The sequence below is a fragment of the Puma concolor genome, chromosome D2 (genome assembly GCF_028749965.1).
Source record: "Puma concolor isolate L17-30 chromosome D2, mPumCon1.1.hap2, whole genome shotgun sequence".
In the NCBI taxonomy this organism is placed as follows: Eukaryota; Metazoa; Chordata; class Mammalia; order Carnivora; family Felidae; genus Puma; species Puma concolor.
This window is the reverse complement of record NC_141677.1, coordinates 61,935,158-61,963,138: the sequence shown is the minus strand read 5'-3', so window position 1 is coordinate 61,963,138 and position 27,981 is coordinate 61,935,158. Positions and strand designations below refer to the sequence as shown.

The window sequence follows — 27,981 nt, the reverse complement described above, 5'->3', positions numbered from 1 at the left end:
AGGAATCAGCCCTTTTAACAAGCTCCCAAGACATGGTCGAGTTTGAGCAGTTCTGCCAAGGGGGATGGGGGTAGAACGGCTTCACCTACCTCCATGTGTCTCAGAGCCAAGTATTTTCCTGTCTGCTCTTCTTCTATGTGCGGGGGCAGGGGCCTAGACCCAAGTCACCAAACGAAGCATGGAGTTGAGTGACTCCCCCAGTGGTGGCCAAGGCCTGGTTCAACTAAATCCCCAAAAGAGGGTCTGCTCTGTTTATGCCCATGGCCCCACACAGTGCCTGGCACTTAGCATGTGCTCAATAAATATTTGTGGACTGAAGGAGGTAATTTTGCAAGACTCAGAGAGGTATTTCTTTCTTTGTCTGTTCTAGCTAAGAACATGCTGGCAGAACCTCAAAGAGATGCCAGGGCCTATGCAGCAGGGGGCTGGGCCTGGGAGGCCCTCACTCAGCAAATATTTGTCAAATGAACCCAAGACTGAGAGTGGACGTAGTTAGTGCCTGACAAATTGACATTCACAGGCCTGGAACAGACTAGGCCGAGCACAGAATCAAGGCAAGGAAGGCAGGGGCTTCCTTCCCTCAGTGCCCTTTCTTGGACCAACACCTAAAAACTCCAGGCCTGGGGGAGTGGGCGGGGTAAGAGGCGAGGCAGGGAGCGGGACTGCGCCATTATGTTTATTAGAAGGTTGGATTTCGGTGTGTGCTCTAGATAGATTACAGAATAAATACCTGCGTCTTGAGAACAGGAAGTCCACGATTCATACAAAGTGCTCACTACAGGAAGTTGCTGTGTCAAAATCCAGGCAAGGACCCAACTCGGGGCAGCCCCTCCTCCCCCACTGACCTCAACAAGGGCTGTGCTATGGTTTTTTTATTTTATTATTTCTTTTATTTCTCTTTATTATTATTAATATTATTATTATTTGCTTTTGCTGTGGTCACTATCATTGGCAAAGTTCCTTTTCCCCTTTCCTGGACATGGGGTTCCTGTCTTTAAGATTCCACTCTGAGGCTGAAGGTGCCAAAAGCTGCTTGAGAAGTGGCCTTTGAACTCCATCTGGGAGGATGTTGAGAAGAAGGAAGCAGGAGAAATCATTCTTGGTTTTAAAAAAATTAAAAAAAAAAGAAAAAAAGCCCCACAATCTACAGGTCATTCCTTACTCAGTCAGTGATCAAACTGCCCAAAAGAAAAACAAGACGAGCAACAGGCCAGTGGGCACTGGTCCATCCTCCCCGGTCTGGGTGAGGAGGGTGGGATCCCCCAAGGCTTTAGGGGAAGCTGAGGCTCCTACCAGCCAAGGGGGTGGGAAGGGGAAGGAGTGGAAGAAAAAAGGAGAGACAGAGAGAGAGAGAGCTCCATGCCTTGAAGTAGATGCTTTCCCAACTCCAGGGCTACCTGCAGCCCAGCCCAGGCCAGCTCTCACTGTCACCTCCGCGTCCAGGAGATTCATTAAAAAAAAAAAAAAAAAAAAAAAAATCAAAAACAAAGCCCAAAACAAAACAAAATCCAAAAGGAAAAGACTTGGGGGGGGGGGGGGGATGAAGGAGGAAGGGAGGGAAGATAGGAAGGTAGAAGGGCAGGTCTCTGGATGCATAATTCCCGAGCCACTGGGGGCTAGGGGGGAAGATTCCCCAGCTCCCCACTGCCTGCGTGGCGTTAGCTCGTCACGTAGTGTTTGGTGGACGGCTGCCCATACACCCTGTAGAAATCCTGGTGGCCAGGCTGCTGGGAGGCGTCGAGCCAGTCTCTGACCGCCAGGCCAGGAAGGGACTGGGGGACGGAGGGTGTGGGCGGGAGCGGGTGTGAGTACTCCTGTGAGGGCACTGTCCAGGGAAAGTGGCCGGAGCGGGGGTAGGGCTGGTGGCCACCATGGTTGGCCACGGAAGAACAGTAACAGTTGTCCACAGAACAGACGAGAATCTTGCGGCCGCCATACTGGGGGAGCATGGGCTGCTGGGTGGCAGAGCCATTGGGATACTGTGATGGGGGGAACACAGGACTTGAATGCACTGGTTGGGCGCCGCCCGGCAGGGCCACCAAGTGCTGCGTGGAGCTGCAGGGCCCCAGGGGCTGCCCTGACTGGCCCTCGCCGCTGGCTGTGCCTGCTGCCCCATATTGGCTGCCCACAGGGCCTGACGACGTCTCTAGGAAACTGGCCTCAGGGAAGGCCGTTGAGTGCTTGCGCTTTTCCGCCCCAGAGCTGCTCACGCCACAAGGGTACAGGGGGACGCTCTGCAGGAAGGGCACCGGTGTGCTGAAGGGGCCTGTGGAGAGTTTGGGGCAAAAGTCGCCAAAGCTCCCATCCCAAGCAACCCAGGTCTCCTTTCCCCACTTTCTGTCTATAGGACCAAGCTCGTTACATCATGCACCATCTTGGTCAATGCTGACTACTCCATTAGCAGGTAGATACTATTATTATTCCCATTTTATGGCTGAAGGAACTGAAGTTTAGGGAAGGCATGTGGCTTTTCCCAAGGTCCAATAGCTAGAAGGGGCAAAGCCAGGATATGAAGAAAAGACTATCTGACTAGGCCATGCTGCCTCTCAGAGAGAAGGCTCTGGCATTTACCCCTGCCCAAAGGGCTCTCTCCTTTCCATTGAGGATACCACCCTCACCTTCTAGCATCTTGCGCAGCTGCTTCTCCTTCTTGGCCACCTCATTCAGGAAGAGCTTGGAGTTCAGGTGGCCGATCTTAGGGGGAGAAAGGCTGCTGCCCGTGCAGGTCTGGGTCCTGGGGGCAGTGGACGGGGCATCTGCTGTGAGGAGGTATCACCGGTGAGCCTGCCCTACCTCCCCCCGTGGGCCTGGCCCTCCCTGCCCTCCCCCAGATGTGTTCCCTGGGGGCTGGTGGCCATCTGCTCACCTGTCCATTAGGATTTTCACAGACTTGGTGTTCTAGGGGGAGAGAAAAGGGTTAGTCAGTGGGAAAGGCAACATGAGAAAGCAGAGCTGCCCCATGCTCCCTCCCCCCAGGCAGGGCTGATTGTCTGATTCCCCCAAAGTATGGTAAGGGCCGATGGGGGGGGGGGCGGGGGGGGCAGTCCTCCATTTCTAGAAGTTAAGAATAGCTAACGTTTACTGAGCACTTACTATGTGACAAACACCGTCAAGTGCTTTCTATACATCCATCATTTTATCTACACAACTACGGTAGCAAGGTGTTACAGGCACTCAGTCTTTTATCTGAAATTCATGGGGCCAGATGTGTTTTGGAATTTGGAAACTGTTGGATTGTAGGAGGAAAAATATGGTGCCTGTTCTATACGTTACGTATTATCCCCAGTAGGACACGATCATCCAATACATCAATGTTTCTGCAGCAAAATGTTTGAATACTTGTATCAAGCAAGATAAATAAAGACCATTAATTGCCAACATGAGCTCAGGTCAATTTTTTTTTTCTGTTAAATGAGTTGTCAGAATTTTTCCTATTAGTTTTCAGAGATTTTTAAAATTTGGAATTGTGGATAAAGGATTATAGATCTGTATCATCAACCCCATTTTATAGGTGAGGGAATTTAGGCATAGGGAACATATATGACTTGCCCCCAAGCTCACAAAGCTAGAAAGGGCAGAGGAGGAGGGTTCTGAGTCCATGCAGGCTGGCTCCAGAGCCCTGGGAGCATACTGGCAGGGGAAACTGGTTGGGAGCAAAGAATGGCAGACTCCGACTGAGGAATGACCCGGATCCCACTGGCTGGTCCCGGTCCCAGCCCACCTTCATGAAGCTGACGTCTTCTGTCTTGTCGAAGAGCAGCTGCAGGGAGCCCAGCAGCTTCTTGGCCTCCTGCATGCGCTCCCCGAGGTGCAGCGCCTGCGCTGCGTTCTCGCTGCAGAACTTGGCCTGGGCCTTGTCCAGGACCTCCACCGTCTGCCGCAGGTCCTCGTCCAGCAGCTGGTGTAGCTTTTCATACTGCAGCCGCACCTCTTCCTTCAGCTGGCTCACCTTCTCCTGCGGGCGCGGGGGCGGGAGCGGGCGGGCAGTGAGTGCCAGGGACCTCGGGCTGCGCTTCTGCCTGTCTCGCATCCTGGGCGGTGGAGTCTGGGACCCCGAATCCCCAGGCTGCCCACGGCTCCCCTCGGCGAGGTCTGAACCTGCTAATTCCCTGCTGGTAGCATAGGGCTCTGGGCCGGCTACCCCTGACGTCAGTGGGGGCTCAGCAATCGACAGTTCATTGAATAACTGACCAAGGGATTCTGGCACAGCGTCGACCACACAACAGATCCTAGCCCCAACAGGGAGCCAGCCCAAGGCCCTGCACCCAAGCCGGCCCACCCCATACCACGGGCTTGGGCTTAGCTACCTCCACTAGGCGCTTGTCGGACTCGAGTTTGTACAGCTGGTCCTCAATGTCCTGCTCTCGCTCCTCCAGACGGTCCTGCTGCTTCATCAGCATCTTCTGCAGGGACAGGTGGGGAAGGGGTGTCAGAGGGGGCTGCGGCTCTATCCCTTACCAGGGATGGGTGAGCACCATCCTTCCTGCTACAGAACAGACTCATCCTATAGATTCTTGGACTCAGATGACCTAAATTTCTGCCATCCAACCCTTTCTGGCCCCCCATGCAATCCCAGGGGCCTGGTGACAGCTGTCTGGGAAGCCTGTTCCCAAGAACTGAAAGCCTGGAATAGCTTCCCACACGTATCTAAACCATGAGCTTTCTGAGGGCAGGGTCCAGCCAGCCCATTCTGAGTGCTTTTCCTATACACTTATCTAATCATCCCAGTAATGCTGTGAGTTAAGCACTACCATTATCTTCATTTCAGAGAAGAGGAAACCAGAAAGATTAAGTAATCTGTCCAAAGTCACACAGCTAGGATACAAACCTAGGTGATTCAGCAGTAGGGTCTGTTCTTGTACAAGTCATGCCGCTTCTCTGGGGAGCCCCATCTTAGAGATGAGTACCCTAGGTTGCAGAGGGACAAACAACCTTCCGAGGTCATCCAGGCCTGCTGGCCTAGTCCAGAGATATCACCCTACACTTGCCTTACTTGCACTTAAGGGCATCAAGGGCAGCTTTTTCTTGACGCTGAGGGTTAGGCCTCTGAAGTCCTTGCTAAAGCCTCAAATGAGCCTCCAAATGAGAGCCTCAGCCTCTCATTTGGACCCAAGTGGAAGGGAGACTCTGTGGCTTGCTTAAGAACCTGAGGCCAGTCTATTGGAAGGTGCTGGATGAAGCTGCTATTCTCAGCCCTTGATCTCCTGTCTCCACAATCCTCTCCTCCCGGCCCTGTCCATCCTGCCTGTTCCATCCATCCTGTCATCCTCCCTTACCAGACATGCTTCTTCGAACACGGTCTCTTCCTGCTCAAGAACCTCAATGACTCCCTCCTTCCAATATTTTGGCAATGACGGCTCTCTTACAACTTGACACCCCCCCCCCCCCAGCCAGGTGGGCTGGTATCCTTTCTCCAATGCTCTGTGCACACTTGAACTCCCTGCACTCTGCTGACGTTTTTCTTTTTTCTTTTTCTTTTTTTTTTTTTAACATTTTTATTTATTTTTGAGACAGAGAGAGAGCATGAACAGGGGAGGGTCAGAGAAACAGGGAGACACAGAATCTGAAACGGGCTCCAGGCTCTGAGATGTGAGCACAGAGCCCGACACGGGGCTCGAACCCACGGACCGCGAGATCATGACCTGAGCCGAAGTCGGCCACTTAACCGACTGAGCCACCCAGGCGCCCCTCTGCTGACGTTTTTCTACAGCCCACCAGTGCCCCCTTCCTCCCTCTGTCCGTCCTTCAAGGCCCAACTTAAGGCCCACTCCCTAGGAAACTTTCCATGGCCCCTGTTCGAAGTTTGCACAGGTCACTCCCTATCCTTGCCATGCAGTGGGGCTGTCACAGCGTGCCTTCCCTCTGCAGCTGTACTGTCCAGTATGGTAGCAGCTAGTCACATGTGGCTATTTAAATTTAAATAAATTCAAATAAATTAAACATCAGTTTTAGTTGTACCAGCCTCAGTTTGAGTGCTCAATAACTATATGTCACCAATGGCTAATGTTCTGGACACCACAAATACAAAACATTACCATCATCACAGAAAGACCTATAGGACAGCACTATTCATTTTTAAAAATCATTTACTTATTTATTCATTTTATTTTAGCGAGAGGGAAAGTACGAGTGGGGGAGAGGGGCCGAGGGAGAGAGAATCTTACACAGGCTCCACACATAGTACAGAGCCTGAGGCGGGGCTTGATCCACAACCCTAGGATCATGACCTGAGCCAAAATCCAGAGTCTGATGCTCAACGAACTGAGCCACCCAGGCGCCCCAGGACATTATTCTGTAGCCTGCCTCTCAAAGTTGGTCTGATTTCCCTGCAAAGCTCTGAGCCTGCTGAAAATAGGGTTTGCTGCGGTCTTTTTCTACCTCCCTTCTCAGCCAGGCGACACAGAGACCCCAGCACTCGACAGATGCATAGCATGTTGACTGAATAAAGGCACGGTTTTGCCCACAAAAATAAGGTTTGCAAAGCAGGTTACACAGAACCTAGCTCACAGTAAGTGTCCACTCAACAAGGAATTGTTCTTTTTCTTCCTCTGCGGGGGCCTCAGAGTGACCCTCAAGTTTGACCTAAAACCCCCATTCCCACCCACACCCAGCTGGCTCCCCAGACACAACCACCAATCCCTTCCTCACTCTTCTGACCCATTTTACATTTGGGGAAACCAAGGCCTGCAAGAGAGTTCAGCAACCTCGCTGCGAGTTGCTGGCTGCCCCAGAAACAAAAACCTGGGGACAGGAGGAGATGGGGGGTATGAAGCCGGATTCTAAGCTGGAGAAGCCTGGGGTACTGCCTGCCCCATCAACTTGACCAATGACCTAGGACAGGACCTGTAAGAACCAGCCCCAGGAGACCTTGCCCTGTCCCAGGCACTTTGCCCTTCCAGCAGGTCCCCACACCAGCCCAACATGCACAAGGGTTGCTGCCAGCCTGAGAGTCAGAGCCTGTAAGGAGACACAGCTGAGTGGCGGGGGAGGAAAGAGGCAGTCATGCATCCTCCCTGCCAGTGAGACTGCCCACAGCTAGAGCAAGAGGGTAGCAGCCCCTGGTAGAAGTTCCCAGAACACACACAAGCACGCATCGCCACTTGGGCCCTGGCACCACCTCATGCACAGTGCTGCACAGAGCTACACGTATACTTGCATCCGGCCCCCTACAGGTGAAGACTGGGCCTCCTGAAGGCCCAGACACTTAAGGGAGGCCTGCCATAAAGGCAAGGTGGCCAGGACACCCCTTCAGGAACAGTAGGGCTTTTTACCTCCTTTGTAACAACTGGCCCTCAAATCTTTGCCTTCTGGATGCCTTGTACCCACACTGAGAGGACAGGGCCCCTCTCTCCAGATGTGTCTCAGACAGCGGGCCATTCCTGCCTTCCCAATGCTCAGGATATTGGAAAGCCCCCCACCCCTGACTCCATCCCATACATCTGCGCACTGTGGTCTCCCCACCTAGCTAATTCTCATGACCAAACCCATCAGTATCAGATTAGGGGCACACCTGGGGCTAAGTCCCAGATGAGAGACGGGAAGGAGGCAGCACCAAGGTTAGCTTCCCAGCCCAATTTCCCTCAGAGGACTGGAATGGGGGCTGTTCCATTCCCATCCTTTGGAGCAGTGGGAGGCCCCTCTCCCGCCCCTCTGGAACCCTTCAAGGAATTCATGGCTGACTCCTCAGGGAAAAGCCAAAGGAGGCACCTCCTGTCCAGTTCTAGGGGTGGAGCTCAGCCCCGGCCTTCTTCCAGACCTTTCTCAGAGCCTTTCCTGGCAGTACTTCTACTCTGGGACATTGCCTGCCCAGAGCCCTCTGGGGTGGGAGCCCAATCTAGGCCTAGCAAAGGCAGGGGCCACACTCTCTAGCAGGTGGCTGGGTTTCACTCCCCCTCCCCCATCTCAGAGGACATGGAGCTCCTGTCTCTGCTGCAGGGGTAGGTAGGGGAGGGGGTAGGAATGGGAAGGAAACTGGCCAAGAGTTGCCAGTCATCACAGAGGGCTGGGAGGAGGGCCCAGGGACCCAGGCTGGCCAGCTCACCCTTGCAGGGATGGCCCTCTCTTGGGGCCAGATGATCTTAATCCTGCCACAGACAAAACCTGAGGGAGCCAGAGGGTTGGGGGGAATCACTATTACCTCAGGCACCGGGAAACTGGGGGAAGGGACAGGAATATTCACTTGTTGCCTCTTCATTACCCCTCACCTCAATTCCACCAAATGACTGAATCAGGCTGCTGAGAAGCTGGAAGACGGGGGCAGAGGAAGCAGGGCCTATACCCTTCCCCGCTACCAGCAGCCTCTTTCCATCCCAATGTCCGAGGAATCGCTGAGAGCTGAGGCCCCATTTCCCATCTGGGAAAAACCCAAAGCTGAGAGATAGGACCAGATTTTCCTGCTTGATTCAGAGCAGGGGCTCTCAGTGCAGGGGGTAAGGATACGAGGGCTCTTTACAAACCCCTCCCAGAGCACAGTGAGTCACCTGGACTGTGGCACACCTCAAGAGTGCAGTGCAGGAGCACAGCGGAGTGGGGAACCCTGGTCTAGACTAGCAGCGCTGGAGGGACCAGGCCTCCAGCAGGAAGGAGGAGGGGCGATATGAGGCCCAATTCCACTCAGCGGCGCTTGTCCCTTAGAACCTAAGTAAGGCCTTTTGTGGTCTCCTCCTGGTCCCGTGAGGGCAAAAACATCAAGAAGACATGGGGGCACTCCATTCCCATTCCATCATACATGACAGGTATGAAGAACAGGCCCCAGGACATCCTGCTCCTCCTACCTGTCGCCCAATGTTCTAGACTCCGCCTGGAGCTGCTCCCTCCGAGAGAGGGGCACTCCTAGCTCCTTACATTCCTGCCCCAGGAAAGCCTCACATCCCTCTGGAGTCTGACTGGTCAGGCCCAGCTGGCATTGTTGATGCCAGACTGGACTGGGCAGACGGGTGAGGCCATGGGGACTCTGGGCTGCATAAAAGTTAATAAATAATAATACTAAAACCCTCAAGTCAACCTTGAAGAGAAGCAAGGTCAGGAGGGAACAGGGCCCCAGGGGTTGGGCCAGAGGCAACCCCTGTCTGAGATTTTCAGACAGGGCCAGTGCTGGATCCAGCAGCCCCTGTGGTGGTGGTGGTGGGGAGAGTCATGGGGGGCAAGAAGAGGGGGCTGGGCTGCTGAGCACCTCTCTCTGCTCACACCCCTGCCCAGAGAGCTGCCATTTCAGCTCTAGCTCTGGCTGCAGCCCCTGCTCAGAGCTACCCCATCCTGACCCCCTCCCCAGCTTCCAAACCTACCCCCCACTCTCCCTATAGCCCTCGTCCCAGGAGCATGCTGGCCTCCTCTCTCCCTGGGCCACAGCATTCTCCCCTTGTCACAGGGCAGTTTCCAGGCCTCGGCCCTTACCTTGGGCTACCATGCGGACCCCCAGGCAGAGGCAACCACAGACGCAGAGGGAAGAGGCTGGAGGGCAGAAGCCAAGGCAAGGAGAGAAGCAGGCTCTCTGAAACAAGCCCCGGCAGACCCCAGAGAAGGTTTCCCAGCTGCAGAGTGGAATTAGCTTTTGCCATGCAGAGAGCAGCGCTCTGGGGCAGCAGAACAAAGAGGCGAGAGAGAAAGCCCCCCTTTGTCTGGGTTTGAATACCAGGCCGGCCGGGAAGGAAGGCTTTCCCAGAGCAGGGAGGAGGCCAGCCAGGCCTGCCTGCTTGGTCCAGGGCAGGGGCCCAAGCCAGGCTCACCTTCTTCCTAGGCCCACCCACACTGCCCCCAACACAGCATCGCAGGAGCCACCTGGACCTCTGCCTCCAATACCGGCCACAGGCAACAAGCTCGCCCGAAGGTGAATTCCATCTTTTCTTCCCCTCCCCAACGCCCCCACCAGTTGAGAAAGTCGCACAAGTCTCAGAGTCCGAGCAGGCAGCCACATGCTAGCAACATGGTGCTGACAGTCACGCAATACACCCTCAACTTCCAATCACAGGTATACAGCAAGCGGGCCATGCAGTCAACCTCGTCTCTCACAGATGCGCGCTTGCACGCCTTCCGGACCCCACAGCCACACGCAGGACAGCTACACAATTAAGTCGGTCACTCACGCTGTACCTTCTCAGAGATATACACAGGAGATACAAGAAAATCGGTCACATGGGAGATGCACAACCAGACACTCCGGTTACACGCGTGCGCGCACACCTGCAGACAGACATGGACGCACGGCCATCCAGAGCTGCAGGAGGCAGAGTAATCAATAGGGCGTGCATGACAGGCGCCTGGCTGTGTCAGCAGGATCCTGGGGTGGCGGTGGCAGTGGCGGTGGGGGCTGGGCCTCTGCCTCAGACTCCTCTCTGCCTGGGGCCCAGGGAGGAAGGCCGAACCAGATCCACCTTCCCTGCAGACTCAGGATGATCAAGGAAGGGGCAGCTACATTGCCCTTCACCTTACACAGGTCAGCTGCCTCCCCACCTGAGAGGTCAGGAGTCTGGTCTGGGGAGGAGGGAGCAGTGGGGTCTGTGCTGCCCGAGTCAGCTGGGCCAGGGCAGCCCCCACCCCCACAGCCCACCTAGAGACGGACACATGGGGCGGAGACCTAGGGTCCCCGCCAGGGTCCCAGTGCAAGCCCTCCAGCCAGGGGCAATGGGGGCAGTGAAAGCAGCACCTCGCCTCTGGCAGCTACAAACCCCAAGTTGGCCCTGAGCAGTGGGATCCTCTCCCCACACCCCACCCCCCCACCCCAGGGAACATCTCTCAACATTAAACCTATGAGACATGTAAGGAAAAGGGTTCTGGCAACATTTCCAGTCTTGATCTGGGGGCCTAGGAATGACACGGGGGCACTACTATGACCTGAACACACACACACACACACACACCCTGCATAGTCCCTCATACATATAACTAGGTCTTCTTTTCTTGTTGAAGGAGGTCATGAGATAGGGATACTCCCGGCTTACACCAGTTCCCTGTTGCTTAGATGAACCGCTAAACCTGGGGGCTGGAAGAGGCTTTGACTACCTAGGGCTGCCAGACTCCGGCCCACCTGGATATCCCCATTTTGGGCCATTATCCTCTCATAGCCCCAAGGGAGAATATATTTGGGGTCTGGGCATGTCCCATAGAGTGGTCTCTGGGGCCAACCCAATGGGCCTCCAGGCTTCAGGGCAATGTGGTCTACACAATGGCTTTGCAAGGGCAGAGTGGGGTAACAGAGTTGGCCTGACTCCCCTGCTAGTGCCCTAGGCTGGAGAGAAGCCCTGCTTGCCTCCCTGCTGGGCTCCTGCTCTAGACTACTGGCCTTTGCACATGTGGGTGCTTGTGAGTATGTGACTAGAGCCACCAAGGAGAGGTTGATCAGAGTTTCCTATTTCTAACCGATAGGACGTTTCAGCAGCACCTCCCACCCCTACCCCACAGAAGACATAAGAGGAAACACAAGAAGCAGAGCCGTATTTTAAGGCATGTGCCAAGTCTCCATGTATCTGCTCCTATATCCCTGAGAATTCTGCTGCTCTCATCCGTATCCACGGCATCAGAGGCCCTCAGGCAAGGGAAAAGAGGCCCAGGAAAAGGCCCTTCTCCCTGGCTGGAGGAAGGACAGTGTGATGGGTTCTTCCACTCAGATTCCCTATGGCTCTTCCCCTCTCCTGAGGGTGAGGCCCCTTTCTCCACATTCAGTAAGTCCAACTCAGACTGAGGAGTGCTGGCCTGTTGAAGGGTTTCCAACTCCAGTGCCCTGAGTCACCAGAGAGAATCCAGAGGGCCTGGGGTGGGGGCACCCGGAGGGGAATAAGACTCAGGTTGCTGGGTACACAGATGCTGGGTGCACAGAATTGCACATCTGGCCCTGATGCAACCCCCCTACTTGTGCGCCTGTCCACATCAGGAACAGGAATGAACACACACACACACACACACACACACACACACACACACACACACAGAGGCATGCTCACAGGGGCTGACAAAGTTCAGCACTTCCTTCCCAACCAGTTCCTTCCACGAGCCAGGATCGTGGACCTGGTGGTGGGAACCCCAGAGTATAATCTGCATGCCTGGGCAACCCCTTCCCCCACCAATCCCCCACCAATTATACAGACGGGAGACAGGTGCATTTAAGGGCAAAGCAAGCAGTCTCAGAGGCACTTGCAAACATAGACACACATCTAAAGATACCCTCCTACTACCGAATCAGGCACAATTATGTTTTCTCCCCACCCAAATGAAAAGCACCCCTAGCACTCAGACACAGTTAAGAGCAAAAGCGTGGGTGCAGGCACAAATTCACTCATCATCCTGGCTGCTGCCCCCTCCTTGGTTCCTTTCAGCCACATCTCGGTCTTTTCCCTTCCCGTCACTTTCCACTGCCAAACCCAGGACAGAGGAGAACTGGACAGCGCTCCTTTCTCCTGCCTCTGCGCTTTTCCCTTCCTCCCCCAGTCTTTCCATCTTTATTAATAGCAGCAGCTTCCCCATACTGAGAAAAGTCTGGGCTCTGCCTCCCGGAGTTGCAGGTGGGCACTAGGGGTTCACTGCTTTCCCTAGGCCTCTGATTCTCAACTCCAGGGAAAGGAAGAGAATGGCTCCTCTCTCTATCCCCTATGCTTCCTTTAAGAAACCATAGGTCCTGTCCTGTACAAAACCCAGAGTTAGCCCATCCGATTGGAAACTAATTATACAGCAAATTTTATTTGTTATCCCTGCCCTCAGCTTGTGGTGGCCCTCCTGCCTTTTGTTAGTTGTAAGTGTATGTTTTTTAATTGCTAAACAGTGACTCATTCTGACTGGTTCCCCCCCACAGGAAACAGCCCCCATCCACAACCGTCCAGGCTCAGAGCTTCCTCATACCCAAGCTCCCCACTGACCTCAACTAGCCTCCAGGGCCCCCACCCATTAAACACTCCCAGTGCAACCAAAGCCCAACCTCACCCCCATGATATCACACCCGGGCTCCAAGCTGGGGCTTCTGAGATGGCTCAGGCCAACCCCTTCCTTCTGGTATGACTCAATGCTGAAAGCCAGGGGACCAGGGAGGGACCTAGGAGGAGCCCCCCTCCACGGAAGGGGACGGAAGTATTGCCTCAGTCCAGCTCCAAAGCCAGGCCCAGAGGCCTGAGGGAGAAGGCGGTTTTGACATTGGCCGCTGCTGCCGGGTGTATACAATGGGAGGGGATGCGGTTCTGTAATCACCCAGCCGGCAGCCCAGGGGAGCCAGCTGCCTGAAACCAGATTGCAAGGCAGCTCAACCTTAAACCCACAGGATTCTTTTTCCGTCTTCCACTTCCCCTCCCCAAATGTGGGAGGGCTGTGATAGAGGGCTGGGCTGGGAGAAACGGGTTCACAGTGATGAAGACACATACTTTAAGGTTTGTTCATGCAGACGCATGCAATATACACAGGCACACAGAGAGCAGTGATTCTCACAAATGAAGAGTGGGCAATTGGGAATAATCAGAATGGCTGAGACTGTTCAGTGATGCCGCTGGCTGTCCAGGCCTTGTCCAGATAGATACCAGAGTTCTGTTCTCCCTCCGGAAGCTCCCCTCCACCCCACCCCCCCGCCCCCAGTGTGTTTCCAATAGGGCTTGAAACTAACATGGCTGCTTTTGTTTACTTCCTCATTGGTATGCCAGCATCATGGATCATGTCAGCCACAGCAGCGGCACCAGGACACTCATTACATAAACAGCAGCTGGAGAAGCAGGACCTGGGTCACTGCCTTGGTGACTTCCCATAGGGCCCACAGAACAAGGCTGGGGGAGGGAGCCGTGCGCAGAAACAGAAAAGCAACACCCAAACTCTACCCCTCACCTCAATTCTATAAATGACTCAAAAGATGGACTCTATGTGCACAGGTGCAGAAATGTATCAAGTAGTGGGAGACCTTTCTTCCCAGGACCTTGCCCCCAAACTTTCAGGGTATAAGAGTTTGGAAGGGCGTCTCTGGCCTGATGTCACAAGAGTTAGCCTGTCTGGAAGGGTGGCCCCGAGGAGGTAGGGAGTGTGTGTGTGTGTGTGTGTGTGTGTGTGTGTGTAGGGTACTTGCCCGGATCTCATTCCTCCGGATCTCCACGTCGCACACCGAGTGTCCCTGATGCGCACCGCTGTAGTAGCAGCAGTACTGGCACACGGCCACCTGCTCGGCCTCGCAGTGGTAGAGGCGGTAGGCGTTGTGCTGGGGGCAGCTCCAAGCCCGCACGTCGTCCGCCTCCACCAGGAGGTGCCCGCGGGCGGTGGAGGGCTGCTGCAGGTGCGTCTGCACGTGGGACTGGCAGCAGGGCGCCTCGCAGCGCAGGCAGACCTTCTGCGCGGGCAGCGGGGGGCCGCGGCGGCAAAACACGCAGTGCAGCGCCGCCGGCGGCTTCTCCACGTGCAGGGCGTTGAACTTCTCTACAATGTTGGTGAGCTTCAGGTTCTTCTCCAGGCCCGGCTTCTGGTTGTAGGCCTGGTTGCACTCCGGGCAGCGCACCAGGCCGCTGTCCTTGGCCCACGCCTCGCCAATGCAGCCCCGACAGAAGTTGTGTTTGCACGGCAATTGCACCGGCTCCACGAAGACATGCAGGCAGATGGGGCAGATGAGCTCCTCCTCGAAGCAGTTCTTCCAATTCTCCGCCATGGCTGCTGCGGGCAGGGGGCCCGGGCAGGCCTCCCTAACTGCCCAACTCTGGGGGGCCGTCCGGTGCAGCTGCAGGCCCACCGAACCCCGAGCTCCGGCCCCAGGAAGCCCCGACAGTCGCTCAGTCACCAGCGCCCTCCGCGCGTCTGCCCCCCAGAGGAGGGAGCCTCGGTCGTCCCGCCGCGCGCGCAGCCGGCTGCGTCTCCTCCTCCTCGCGAGCGCCTAGCGGGAGGCGGCGGACTGCGCCAGGGCCGCGGCCGGGGCACCAGCCCTGGAGGGGAGCGCCGGGGTCCAAATTCCATATAAGAGGCCGGCCCCCCGACCGCGCGGCTAGGCCAGCGGCGGCCCGCGGCCTGCGCCCGGCTTCGCGGCTGACATTGGGGCGCGCCCCGCGGCGGACAGAGCCAGCGAGCCGCACAGTTCCTCCAACGACGGCGGCGGCGGCGATGGGGCTCCCTCTCAGGTCGTCAGCGCCGCACCTCACTCGCCTCGTCCGGGGTCCGAGAGGCCGGGGAAGCGGGAGCGGCCGCGCCGAGGGCGGCTAGATCCGGAGCGGGCGGGCGAGGCGAACTGGCGGTTCTCGGGCTGCGGCGCGGGCGTCCCCCGGCTGGCCGGCCGGGTGCGGGTGCAGGCTGCGGGGCGCAGGCGGGCCGACTCCGGGGCGCTGCGTGCGCGCAGGGGCAGTCATTCAGATGAAATTCCAGTCCTCGGCCAGAGACACCAGCCCGCCTCTGCCTTCCTCCTCCCTTCACAAATAGAAACGGAAGGGGGAGGGAGAGAAGTGGAAAAAAAAAAAAAAAAAGCCAACCAGAAAGGGAGGGAGAAGCCCCGGCGGTGCTCCGGCCTGACCCCCTCTTCGCGACTTCTGCGCTTCCCGGAGGCCCGGCGCCCTGCGCCCCCGCCGCAGAAAGACCCCGCTCTCGGTCTCCGCGCTGGGCGGGCGCCTCGGCTCTGCCGAGGAAAACAAGGATTGATCAAACTAGAAAGGAATTTTTCTCAACTGCTAATGAACAGGAGGCTCGGCTCCCGGCCCTCCCCTCCCCCCCGCCCCGGCCCTCCCCCTTCGCCACCCCGGCCCCCCTCCCCCCCACTTTCTTTTCTTCTCGGCCTCTGCTCCGGCCTGGAAGGCTCGGGGCTGCGGTCGGAGCCAGCCTGCGGCGGCGGGGCCGGGCCGAGCCAGCCGGGCCAGGCTGCCTCCCTCAGAACCCAGCCATCTTGGGCTCCTGGCGGCAGCCGCGGTGGCCGGGGGTCCGGGCGCGCTCGCTCGAGGGTCCTGCAGCGGGCTTTCTCTATCTCTCTCTCTCTTCTCTCTCGGTGGGATTTTTTTTTTTTTTTTAAGGGGAGGGCTGGCGGCCTCCCTCAAATTAGGAGAGAGAGAGGAGAAAATGCCAAGTCCCGATTTCTCTCCACCTCTGCTCCACCCACCCCGGTCCTTTCCAAAAAATAAAAAAAGATTAGAATTGGAAGAAGTCGGCAGAAAGGCGAGCGCCGGCGGCCCCCGGCTGCTGCCCAGGCGACGCGTCCGGGGCGGGCCCACGCCAGTCGCTCGGTCTGTGGGTCCGTTTGTCCACCCGAAGCTTCACAACTGAGGGGAGGGCACTTCGGGCAGGGTCTCCGCAGCGGCAGTCGCCTCAGAGCTTTATCCTCAGATCAAAAAAAAAAAAAAAAAAAAAAAGGAAAAAAAAAAAACCCAACAGTCTCATCAGGGCCACCTTCAGCCATCTTGCGCGTATTATTATTATTTCAGAAATAATCTGTTTAATAAAAATAGCTGCGTCTCTAGCCCCCTCCCCCGCATCCTGCGCTCCCCGCCCCCTTTTAATAATAATCTCGATAATAAAAACGAACTGCGCGCCGGGCAGTTCTTTTCCTGCCTCTGCTCTCTAGGGCTCCGGCTCTCCTTCCCCGGGGAAGGGGACGTTGGGGGGGCGCCGCTGGGGATGGGGGGGGTTGAGTCCCTGCTGCCCGCCTGTTGGCCCCCTCCGCCTCTGCACCGAGGGAAGGGCGCCCTCGCCGCTACCTCGCCGTTGCAAAGAGGGCGGGCGGGGGAGGGGCCCGGCTCGTGGGACCGCTGGAGGGGCGCACAGGGGGTCCCCGATCTTCCCGCCACGGCCTGGCCTCGGAGTCTGCAGCCGGGGGCGAGGGGATACAATGGGCTCGGAGCAGAGTGCGGCCGGCAGGGTGGGGATGCCGGCGGGCAGGGGGCTGCAGTGAGCCGGACTCTCGAGCTACAGCGGAGACAGGCGGAGGGTGGTGTCCCTACATCAAGGCCGGTCCCGCTACACGGGAAGGGGGCGGGGAGACCGGGAGGGGGACGCGAGGAGAAAGCGGCAGCGCTACGGCGGCGCCTTTAATCGGCACCCGCTGGTTCTGCCCACCCGGCACTGGAGACCCAGACCGACGGAGAGGGGAGGAGGATGAAGGCGGAGCATATTGTCCGGAAGTGCTGTTACAGCTGCTGTGGCTCCCGGCTCCTCCCCTTTTCCCTGTCTGGAGTTGGGGCTGTTCCGGAGGCTGCTCCTACTATTGGTCTCCAAGCTGGGGCTCCGCCTCTTCAAGGCGGGGCAGCCCCCAGAGCCTCACGTGACTAGCACTTACTTCGGTACATTAAACACTAGGGTGGGAGGAGAGTTCCGCGCTTCTTAAAAGGGCGATGGTGCCGCTGCGTAGTGGGACCGCTTCTTCCTGGGCCTTTTCACCCACAGCTGCTTTTACCTGGGAGGAAAAGGAGGGTTTATAAGTCTGCACCTTCGGTCTGAGGGAACTGAGCAAGGAACTGCGAAGGTTCTCTGTGGGGCAGTTTCCTGATGTCCTTAACTTTCCCCCACATTTCTGACGCTTGAAACTACCAAGCAAAATAGGCATTATAATCCCCCTTCTATTAATAAGGGAACGGAGGCTTAGAAGTAGCCTGCTGGAGGTCCATTGGTCAGTTAACAAATATTTAACAAAAGCCTTTAAGTGCCTGACATTTTTTAGGGGATTCCCTGGAAAACATATACATACATACATATATGCACAAAAAATACTAAATATGTAAGAATTTCTGTGATAGAGCTTAAGGGGCTCACACAGACCTCTCTGGAAAAGCGACATCTGAGCCAAGACCTGAATGTTCAGGAGGAGTCAGGCCATTGACAACCTGAGGAAAGAGTGCTTCAATCAGAAGGAGAAACAAATGGGAAAGCAATAGATTAGGCATGTTCCAGGGCAGAAAGGAGGCTTTGTGGTGAGAGAGAAGACAGTCACGGCCAGAACACACAGGGCCTGGTAGGTCACGGTAAGAAGTTTAGACTTGAAACTAGTTATAAGAAGCATCAGATTTGGGATATATTTTGGAAGTAGTGCCAACAGGACTACATATGGGTTAGATATGGGGGGGTTGAGTCCGTGCTGGGGGGTTGAGTCCCACCCAGAAATGGGATAAGAGTGGGATCGAGATGTGCTTTTCACTGTATATAGTATATCCTTACAAACTTCTTTTTTTTTTAAGTTTTTATTTATTTTGAGAGAGACAGAGTGTGAGCAGGGGAGGGGCAGAGAAAGAGGGAGAATCTCCAGCAGGTTCCACACTGTCAGTGCAGAGCCCCATGTGGGGCTCAAACTCAGGAACCATGAGATCATGACCTGAGCCACAATCAAGACTCAGGTCACTTAACTGACTGAGCCATCCAGGCACTGACCCCCAAAATGTTTTTAAATGATTGTCAGGATTTGGGCTTCAGCAAGAGGCTGGATGGTCGTGTCATTTACCAAGAAGAAGAGAATTGAAGATAATTAGCTCTAAGTTGAATTTGAGTTGGCTCAGATATCCTAGTGGAAATGTTGGGATGACAGACTCAAGGGGAAGGTTTGTCCTGAGATTATAGATTTTGGAGTCATCAGCAATTAATGTTCTAAATGGTAGAACTGAGATTCAAATCCAATTCAGTATAACCCATGGGTCACTGATCCTTCCATAAAACCAGGGAGCCTCTCTGCTCTAGGACCTCCATCTCTTTATTCCTGATGGGGGTGGGGTGGTAATGTAGTCCCTTTATGGACAGAGCCTCTGTCTTCAGCATTTGGCATCCCCTCACATGGGAAATCTTATCCTGAATGGATGAATAAATGAATGCTTGCATGTCTGAATGAACAAACAAGGAGAAAATGGCTTCCAAGTCCTAATTCTTTTTTTTTCTTTTTTTTTAATTATTATTTTTTTAACATTTATTTATTTTTGAGACAGAGAGAGACAGAGCATGAATGGGGGAGGGTCAGAGAGAGGGAGACACAGAATCCGAAACAGGCTCCAGGCTCCGAGCTGTCAGCACAGAGCCCGACGCGGGGCTCGAACTCACGGACCGCGAGATCATGACCTGAGCCGAAGTCGGCCGCTCAACCGACTGAGCCACCCAGGCGCCCCTAAGTCCTAATTCTTAATTCCATGTTCTAAAGATGGTGAGGAGAAAAAACAAGGCCTATCTTAGAGCAGCTAGAGGGTCCTTCTCTGTCTTCCTCACCAATGCCCTCCAGGATAAGGATTCCTTGCATTCCTTACCTTTCTAGACCGCTCCCCTTAACTTGTAAGACATCACACTCTTCTTCTGATTTTCTTCTTATCTTTCTTACCACAGACTTCTCCAATTTCCATCTCATAAAAGTTGACAGTCCGTAGCGTCCTGCCCTCCAACCTAGTCTCTTGCTAATAATCGACACCGGCTACCTGGAGCCTTTGGCTCCTTAAGCTTTATTTCTGTCTACTGGTGACTCCCCAGTCAGTATCTTCAGCCCACACATTCACCCTCCTGATTGCCGATCAGGTAGCCAACCAGATGTCGCACGGGCACTTTGAATTCAATGTATTGGAAACTAAACTCATCATCTTCTTCACATTCCAGCCTGTTCTCCTCCACTGCGTCCCCCATCTCAGTCAGTGGACCTGTCAGCCACTTAATCACCAAGCCAAGCATCAGGGAGGCTACCTTAATATCTCCCTGTCTTTCACCTCCCTTATCCATTCAATCAGTCATCAGGTGTTACAGATCCTTTGTTAAATATCTTTCAGATTATCCACTTGTATACTACTTGACATCTTCACTTGGAGGTACAATGAATATCTCAGTCATCATGTCCTAAATTGTACTAATTTCTGCACACTTCCCCCCACTCGCCCCTCTCCCACTGCCATCTTCCACTTCTCGGTGAACATTCCATAGCTAAACCTTCAGCAAATCTCGACTACTTCTTCACATCTCCATTAGTTCTCGGTGAACATTCCATAGCTAAACCTTCAGCAAATCTCGACTACTTCTTCACATCTCCATTAGTTCACCATAAACTCTAGCCTGGATTATTTCCTAGACCCTGACTGGTTTCTCTGCTTCTGCCTTTACCTTCTGGAGTCAGTTCTCAACACAGTAGCCAGAGAAATCTTTTAAAAATGTGTTAGATTGTGTCACTCCACTGCTCAAAATCTCCCAATGGCTTCCCACTTCAACCAGAGTAAAAGTCAACGTTTTATAATTGCCTGCAAGGTCCTACACAATCTGCCATCTGTATAAGTAATCTCCCGTTATTCCTCTCCTCTCATTCTGCTCTAGCCACACTGGCTTCCTCTTCTGTTCCTTAAGTAAACCTGGTGTGTCTCCCCCTACCCCTGGGATCTTTGCAGTTGCCCTTTACTTTGCCTGGACCACGCTTCCTCCAGATGTCCCTATTGCACGCTTCTTCCTATCATTGAGATTGTTTGCTCAAATGTCACCTATGCAGCGAGGCCTTCCTTGACCTCTGTATTTAAAAACACACTCCACCCCAACCCTCACCGTCTCTCCTCCTCTGCTTTATTTTTTGTCCAGAGCGCATATACCCATGTACTCTGTATTCTATTTTTCAAAAACTTTTTTGTTTATTTACTTTTTGAGAGACAGAGAGTGAGTAGGGGATGGGCAGAGAGAGAGGGAGTCACAGAATCCAAAGCAGGCTCCAGGCTCCGAGCGGTCAGCACAGAGCCTGATGCAGGGCTTGAACTCAAGAACCACGAGATCATGACCTGAGCCAAAGTCAGACACTTAACCAACTGAGCCACCCAGGCACCCCTCTGTACTCTATTTTAAACAAATATTATCTACCTCCCAACACTAAAATATAAGATCTGTGAAAGGAGAAAAATTTTTTTAAAGTTTTATTTATTTATTTATTTAGTAATCTCTATACCCATTGTGGAGCTCAAACTCACGACCCTGAGATCAAGAGTGCCATGTTCCTCCACCTGAGCCAGCCAGGCACCCCAGGAGGAATTTTCTTTTAATGATGTATCTCTGGTGCCTAGAATGGGACCTATCACATAGTAGGTGCTCAGTAAATATTTGTTGAATCAATGAATGAGTTCCATTCTCTCCATCCCTACTGCTTCTCCCTTAATCCGGGCCTGCCTGGGCCTTACCTCTAACCTTGCTGTCTTTCAAAATGTTCTCCATCCAACAGGCAAGGGAATGGCTCTCAAATGAAAGCTTGATGCCTTAAACCTAAAGCAATTTGAACTCTACCGATCCCAAGAAGAGTTGGGGGGCCTTTGTCCTTGTTCCATCTGCCTAGAGGGCTTTTGAAAGTAAAGACCCCTCTTCATCCTTAAGTATCCTTCAGGTTTTGACTTAGATGTCACTTCTTTCTGGAAGCCTTTTTTAATCTCCCCAGATCGGGTTGGGTACCTTTCCTATGTCTGTACCCTAGCATAGCCCTTTAATAAATGGTTAACACTAATCGAGCAATTACTATGTGCCAGGGGTCTCATGTGTATTGTCTCATATAATCCTTGCAAAAGCTCTGTGAAGTGAATATCCATTTGCAGATGAAAAACCTAAAGTCATACTGACAATAAGTGGTGGAGCTGGTGTAGGACGGAAAGCGGCTTACTGCCTTTCTCTTTTATGGCTCTTCCTTGCAATTGTTTCCCTGTTTTCCCCACTGCACTACATACTCTTTAAGGCTGGGCCTGTGTCCAGTCTCCCAGAGTATAGCAGAGGGCCTAGCATGCATTTGTTCAAAGAATGAGTGAACGAACACAGACCATGGACTCCCACCAGCAGGCATCTTGCCCCCTCCCCCATCCTGTCCTTAGCTCTCTCCCAAAGACTTCTGGAAGTAAGGGGGAGAGAAAGGGACTGTCCCATGGTACCCTCAAGGAAGGGGCCTGGAGATGGTTGCCCCTCCCAAACCACATCCTGACCTGCCCCGCCCTCCCCCCTCCCCCCCCCCCCCACCCCCAGCCTCCCCGCTGCTGTATTGGGACAGATCTCTCCCTTTTCCTGCCCTGCGCCTCAATCCCTCACCCCCACCCTGGTCTCCCCACCTCCTCTGGGCTGCAACCTGTAGCTGCCTCAGTGCCTGGCAGGCTGCGTTGAGTCACTTCCAGCTTGCATTCTCCTGGTCAGGCTAGTTTGGCAAATCTCCTAGGCTCCCTAGCCCCATGGCTCTGGAGCCTGTGGGTTCCCCACAACCCAGGGCCCCTGAACCCCATCCCACCCCCTGCCCCCCAGATGGGGCAGAGCGACACCTGGAGGAATGTACAGGTCTTTTGGAGGCTACATTACATAACACATGGCAGATTTCTCCCCTCCCTAAATCTAGGGTGGGGTCTCTGATATAGGCACAGGAGCCTCTTTCCAGAAATAACCACAGCCTAGTCCTGTCTCCTGGAACTACCTAAACACAGAATCTTGCAATTCTGTACTCTCTGGGGCAGGAACTCTGTGGCCCTGGGTCCTTCTAGGTTGGTCAGATGAGGAAGATTAGATAATCACCCCCCAACCTCCAAGGAGAAAAGAAAAGGGGAAGGGGTGTGGCCTGGGCCGCCCTGTGCTTGTCAGCCTGGCTCCAGACCCTCCTAGCTCCCTTGCTCTGACTGCCAGAGTGACTGAGGGCCCCAGACAGGACCTGCCCCACTGTTCCAGGGGCCAGCCACGGTTCAGTAGGAGTTCACAGGGAAGGAGTACTGACCTCGGCTTGGGGAAAGTCCCCCAGATACGACTGGTTCTCAAAGAGGACAGGGAGTCCCTTCATAAGAAATGACACCCTTTGCCCCCTCCCTTCTCGTGATCCCCCCAGGACTTCTGCCAGTAGCTCCAGCAGAAGCCTCTGGGTGCTACGGCTCCATCCTGAGGACCAGAAAAAAGGCCCTGCTGTTCTCCCAGAGAGCTAGGCCTAGCAGGAAGGGAAAGGACACGTGAAGGCCCAGAGCAGTCCTGCAGGTTCTGGGTACCCGGTCTGGGTGTGGATCCTCTCCTTCCTGCCTCTGAGGTCCCAGGCTGTTGTCTTCTCCCCACGGGCACTGGGCTCTGTTTTCCATGCCAGGCCCCGAAGAAACAGGAGCCGGGAAATCCACAGAAGGAGGATCCATCACCTCCTCACCCAGGCCACAGGAAGGGAAGGCTGGCTTCTGTGTCGCCCAGTGGGTGTGACGGCTCTGAGGCTGCCCCTCCAAACTGCTATCAGGCAGTGGGTTAGGAGGCTGAACTTAGATGGTTAGGGGAGTGGCTGTCTCCTGGCCCTCGCTGGAAGGGACACGAGGACTCTAAAATGGGAGGTAAGGAAGGCCCACCTTTCCAAGGGGAAAGGGCTTTTTGGTGAGAGGAGGGCAGAAGGGGAATAAAGAGGGTCTTGACCCACCCACTCATCTTCCCAGACCTGTGCCTTGCACCTACCCCCACGACCTTAGAGGAATTCAAGACCAGTGAAAAGGAGCCTGTCCCTGCAAAGTCATTTCTGCATGACTGAAGAGTCACCAGCTGCGTGATCCTGCTCCTTGGCACCCTCACCACTCCCGACAACAGTCTTCTGGGGCCTTCCCCCATCCTGGCTTCTTCTAAGTGGCTGCGTCCAACCCACCCCCTCTACCAGGGCCCCAGGCTTTCCGCTCCCCTACTCCAGGCATCCAGAAAGGAGCACAAGATCCAGGCACTTCTGCAAATATGTTTAATGCACTTAGATTACACAGAGGAAGAGGGAGCAAGAAGGAAACGACATCTAAGTGAGTCACCCAAAAATTCTTACAAAAGTCCCAAGCTGGCTGCAGCCCCCAGGAACCGAGTCACAATTGACATTAGAAACTAATATAAAATTTTACAAAAGTCTGCTCACTGCAGCATTCAGGTACTTATACAAAAGGAGGGCTCTCCCTACAGGGCTCCTGTCTTCTAACAGGGACCCAGGTACCTCCCATGGCATAGAGGACCTGGAAGCCAGAGAGGAAAGACAACCAGATAAAAAAATACAGTCAAGGGAGTTCTCTACTGGTCTGCCCCATAGGGGCACCAACCTTCAGGGTTTTTTCCCTGCTCTCAACTCAATCTCAAAACCCAGTCCCAAGACCCTGTGTTTATTTTTTAAAATGCTCTAGCCCTTTAGACTCTCCCCAAGGCTTCCTGGTTCCTGCCCTGAAGGCTTGCCTTTGGAAGAGGAAGAGAAGGGCAGGAAGAGGCACCCAGCTCCCTGGCCAGACCTGAGACCTTGCATGAGCTGCTCTACCCGTCAGAATGACAGCTGGGTCTGTGGTCCTCTTGTAGCCCACACTGGACCTGAGAAGTTCCAGAGTGTACCATATGTACATGGAAGTCCAACTGCATGGGGGAGCCCCTTCCTCTCAGAAGCTTTAGCCACAGGGACCTGGAGGGAGGGACTGGGCAAGCCACAAGGAAGCCTCTGAAAGGTGCAGATTTAGGGAGGGAGGCTTCTTACCTCCCCAACTCACTATGTCAGGGCTCCCAAAGAGCTGCAGGGAGGGAAAGAGGCATTTAATGAGTACCCACCATATGCCAGGTGCTATGCTGGGCATGCTACACGGTCGGCCTCACTTGGTCCTCAGTGAGGGTCCCTTCTCCCCAGCCAGAAGCTCAGTAGAGAGTCCCCCTCCCAGAGAAACCTCTGGAAGGCCAGGTCAGAGATGGTGTATGCTCTGCTACTCCACCAGAGCCAATGCACTGTAGGGAAAGGAGATGGACACCTGGCCTCAGCCGGACCTTGGAGGTTCCTGACATCACGGGGCAGGAAGGGGCCACAGGCTTCACGCTCATTGTCTCAGAGCTCACCTGCTTCCCGCCTGCCTCCCATACTGATGACGAAGCTTAGTCCAGAAAATACCCTCCTCCCCATCAGCCAAACGAGACAGGAAGAGGCAGGTCCCCAGAAGGAAAGAATTTGTGGAGAGGCAAGGTCAGGGTGGCAAGGAAAGGAGACAAGCTAAGGGCACCTCTCTGGCCATGAAACATCAGATGACAAGAGCTTCAAAGGCAGTGATTCTATGGTGCGCGAAGGCCAGAAAAAATGTCCTTTTGGAAAAGTCCTTGGAGCGGAAGGCACAGCTACTGCCAACATCAGGTCCAAAGGAGCTTCCTCTTCATTGGTGGAGGCCTGGAGCCTGTCTTTCCCAGTACTCCAGACTGATCCACCTTGAAGCTCTGAGTCTGATGGAGCTAACTGAGTAGCCCTGAGGGTATGTGCAGAGAAGCAGCCAGGCCCCAGTGGTCCCTTGGAGGTCCAGATCTTGCTCCCTAGAGGGCCTGGCCACTGCCCTCATGACCCCTAGAGGCAGCTCTTTGGCTGAAGCTCTCATCAGAGGGGTCCTGCCCCCCATGAGCCTCCTGTAGCACTATGGTGGTGCCCATGTGTGTATGGCAGTGCAGATGGGGCAGTGTGTGGTCCTATTAGGTCCCCGACAAGACAAAAGGAGTTTGCTTTGGAAAGGCCTGAAGGGTGATCTTGAAATAGCAGTCCCTAGAGTGGGAGGTAAGAGGGCACGAAAGGGGCCTGTTGATTCCAGGTCAGAAGTGGGAGATAACCCAAGAGGAACCCTAAACCCACGGGCCAGAGATTGGTCTGTTTCTGGGAGGAAGACCATGAGATCTGCAGTAGGGGGGCAAGAGACAATGAGAGGCCAGGATGCGGGGAAAGAGGCCCAGGGAAGGAAACGGGGAAGGAAAGACGAGAAAAGAATGGATGCAGGGAGGAGGAGGGCGGCAGAGTGCGGTGTTTGCAAAATCAAAGTGAAGGACATGTTGAGAAGTTGATTTTTTCCATTTTTAATATGCCAGAGTCCTGCAGCCTGGAGGCTGGGAGGCCCAGGGGATGAGGAAATGGGACCGGACTGGTCAAAGAGCTGGAGACCTAGGCCCTGAGGGGCAGGTGGGGATGGTCTACGCAGTGCTGGGCCTCACCCTCTCAGGCAAGCCTGGCTGGGTGGATAAGGCCCGGAAGATGGGGCCGGGGCTACCAAGTCTCTGAGACCCTGGTGGTCCTTGAACTCTGCCAGGGGCCTAGTCCACTTGAGAACAAGCAGCACGTCCAACTGGCCCCAGCGAAACTCGGCTGAAGGCTGCATGGGGGCGTAAGTCAGCTCTCCCCCTGCCCCAGGCTCCACCAGGCCCAGCTGGGAAGAAAAGCCTCTCTGTGAAGCTGGCTCCTCCGGGCCCTGGGCTGGCAGGCGGACACCGGCACCTTCTCTGGTGGTGGCTCAGGGAGGGCGAGACGGCCCTAGGCCCCTGTCCTAGAGAATGAGAAAGTTCATCTGGGAATAAAGTTCTGTTTAAAAAACATTATATACACGGCTTCTGGACATCTTTGAAGACCAATAAAATACCATCCGGTTTCTACAAAATAAAATAAGGAGGAAGAAAAGCAAACACGGCTGGAGGAGCTGTTCCGTGGCCAGAGGAGCTTGTCTACCAAAGGCTTCCCAGAGCAGAACTGGGCAGGGCACACACGCGGCCACTCCACTCCCTCGTGCTGGACTGTGTGGCAGGGGATAGGTGAGGATGAGGCCTGTCTCCACCTAAGGGCACATCGAAGGTCCAGAGTCAAATCTCAAACCACAGCCTGTGGCAGCAGCTGGAGGGGAAGGTTTGCATTTGCCGGCTCCCAGCCCAGGGGGCTTGGCTGGCTGGGGGGTGAGGCCCCTGAGCTGCAGGTGAGGCGGGGGTGCGGTGGCTGCGCAGTCATCCTCACACTTGTCCTTTTATTTGTGGGAATCTCTTTTACGCAGTTGTTATACTGGAAGTCACCGGGGAGCAGCTGGGCTCTCCCTTGGCCCCTGCAGGGCCCAGCCCAGGCTAGTGCAGTGGACTATCGAACACCACGTCGGGCAGAATGGAGACTTTCAGCTTCTTTTCAGGCCAGCTGTACTCTTTGGGAAGTTTGAACTGTGGAGGGAGCAAGCACAGAGCCAGAGTGCACACAGTTAGCAGAACTTACTGCCTTCTTTCCAGGCTGCCTAAAGAGAGGCCAGGGCCCTCACCCATGCTCTGTCCCCCAGGTGCTGGGGGCAAGAGAGGCCACTGGTTGCCTGGCTTCAACTGCAAATGCTATTCCCAGGTGGGTGGCTGGGGTCAAGCTGCTGGAGTTCGGTGACCCCTTCTTTCCCCTTGCCCTGCCAATAATTAACTGGGGTTGGAGGAGGCATGTTTTCTAACTCTTTCTTGACTGTGCTGACCTCCCTCCAGCTCACTTCCTTGGTTCTGCCTCCGGCCACAAGCATGTAAGGAATCTGCTCCCTGAGGCCCTGGGGCTGGGGGGATGGGGGGCAGGGGGAGGGTGCAGATGATACAGGGAAGTGGCTTGAGGTCTGGAACTTTGTGGTCCTGTCCCTGCCATGGCTTCTCTTCCAGAGGCTGGTGCAGAAGGACCCTGGAACCTGCCCTCTGTGGCCTTGGCCAAAGGGTCCAAAGGGAAGGAGGCCCTGGCTTGGCCTCAGTGGGAGCAGGGGAGCAGGACAAGGGTGGCTGGAGGTGATTTCTTGGGCCTGGTGCATCCCCATCCTGCTCTCCTTGATTCAAGCTCATCTGTTACCCAGGGTTACTAGCCTGAGCATGGTGCCAGCGGAAGCCAAAGAGAGTCCAAGTTCTTCCTACCCCAGCCCAGGAATCACGGATTTGCTTACAGTTTTGTTTCTCCGGCTTCTGTTTGGGGTAGGGGAAAGAGGCTGATACATCTTATTCCCTCTCCAGGACCTTGCATGTGGTCTGGTACACAGCTGGTGCTCACTAGATGCTCACTGACTTGGAAACTGGGTCTGCTGTTTATGTCTCCTACTGTCCCAGGGCTAGGTGAGAAGTCAGCCCAGCCTGGAAAGGTGGGAAGAACAGGGCCCTCAGCCTGCCTAGAACTGGGGCTGGAAGTGGACGGACCTAATACTTCCTGGCTGGCCCCCTCTCCCTCCCTCTGATGGGGGACTTGTCCAAGCCAGGACCAAAGTGAGTGGAGAGTGGGGCAGGATGTGGGGACAGCCTCTGGACAGAGAAGCAAAAAAAAAAAAAAAAAAAAAAAGTCATTTTTAGTGACCTACTTTCCTAAGCTCCCCCTGGCTCCTGTCCCTCCTGCCTGGACTGTCCCCCTCCTACCCCTTCAACACCCAAGCT

General features: G+C 54.7%; 2 protein-coding genes across 7 annotated transcripts in view; both read right to left on the bottom strand.

Moving 5' to 3' along the window:
* Positions 1-663: 663 nt before the first annotated feature.
* On the bottom strand, positions 664-14,974 carry TRIM8 (tripartite motif containing 8). The gene is made up of 6 exons (XM_025917775.2): positions 14,027-14,974; positions 4,308-4,403; positions 3,722-3,955; positions 2,867-2,898; positions 2,619-2,734; positions 664-2,266 (listed from the first exon to the last, which is right to left on the bottom strand). Exons 1-6 carry the CDS (start codon positions 14,594-14,596, stop codon positions 1,659-1,661), a joined length of 1,656 nt encoding a protein of 551 aa, XP_025773560.2. The 5' UTR covers positions 14,597-14,974; the 3' UTR covers positions 664-1,658.
* Positions 14,975-15,867: 893 nt separating this feature from the next.
* SUFU (SUFU negative regulator of hedgehog signaling) overlaps positions 15,868-27,981 on the bottom strand; it is a 125,499-nt gene continuing 113,385 nt past the window's right edge. For 3 of the 6 annotated variants that reach the window (XM_086680730.1, XM_086680734.1, XM_086680731.1), the window contains one exon: positions 15,868-17,311. In XM_086680730.1, the coding sequence (XP_086536856.1) occupies positions 17,204-17,311 (108 nt within the window). In that variant the 3' untranslated portion in view covers positions 15,868-17,203. Of the gene's footprint in view, positions 17,312-23,534; positions 26,767-27,981 lie in introns of those variants that run through there. The other 3 variants (XM_086680732.1, XM_086680733.1, XM_086680735.1) reach the window with 2 other exon arrangements.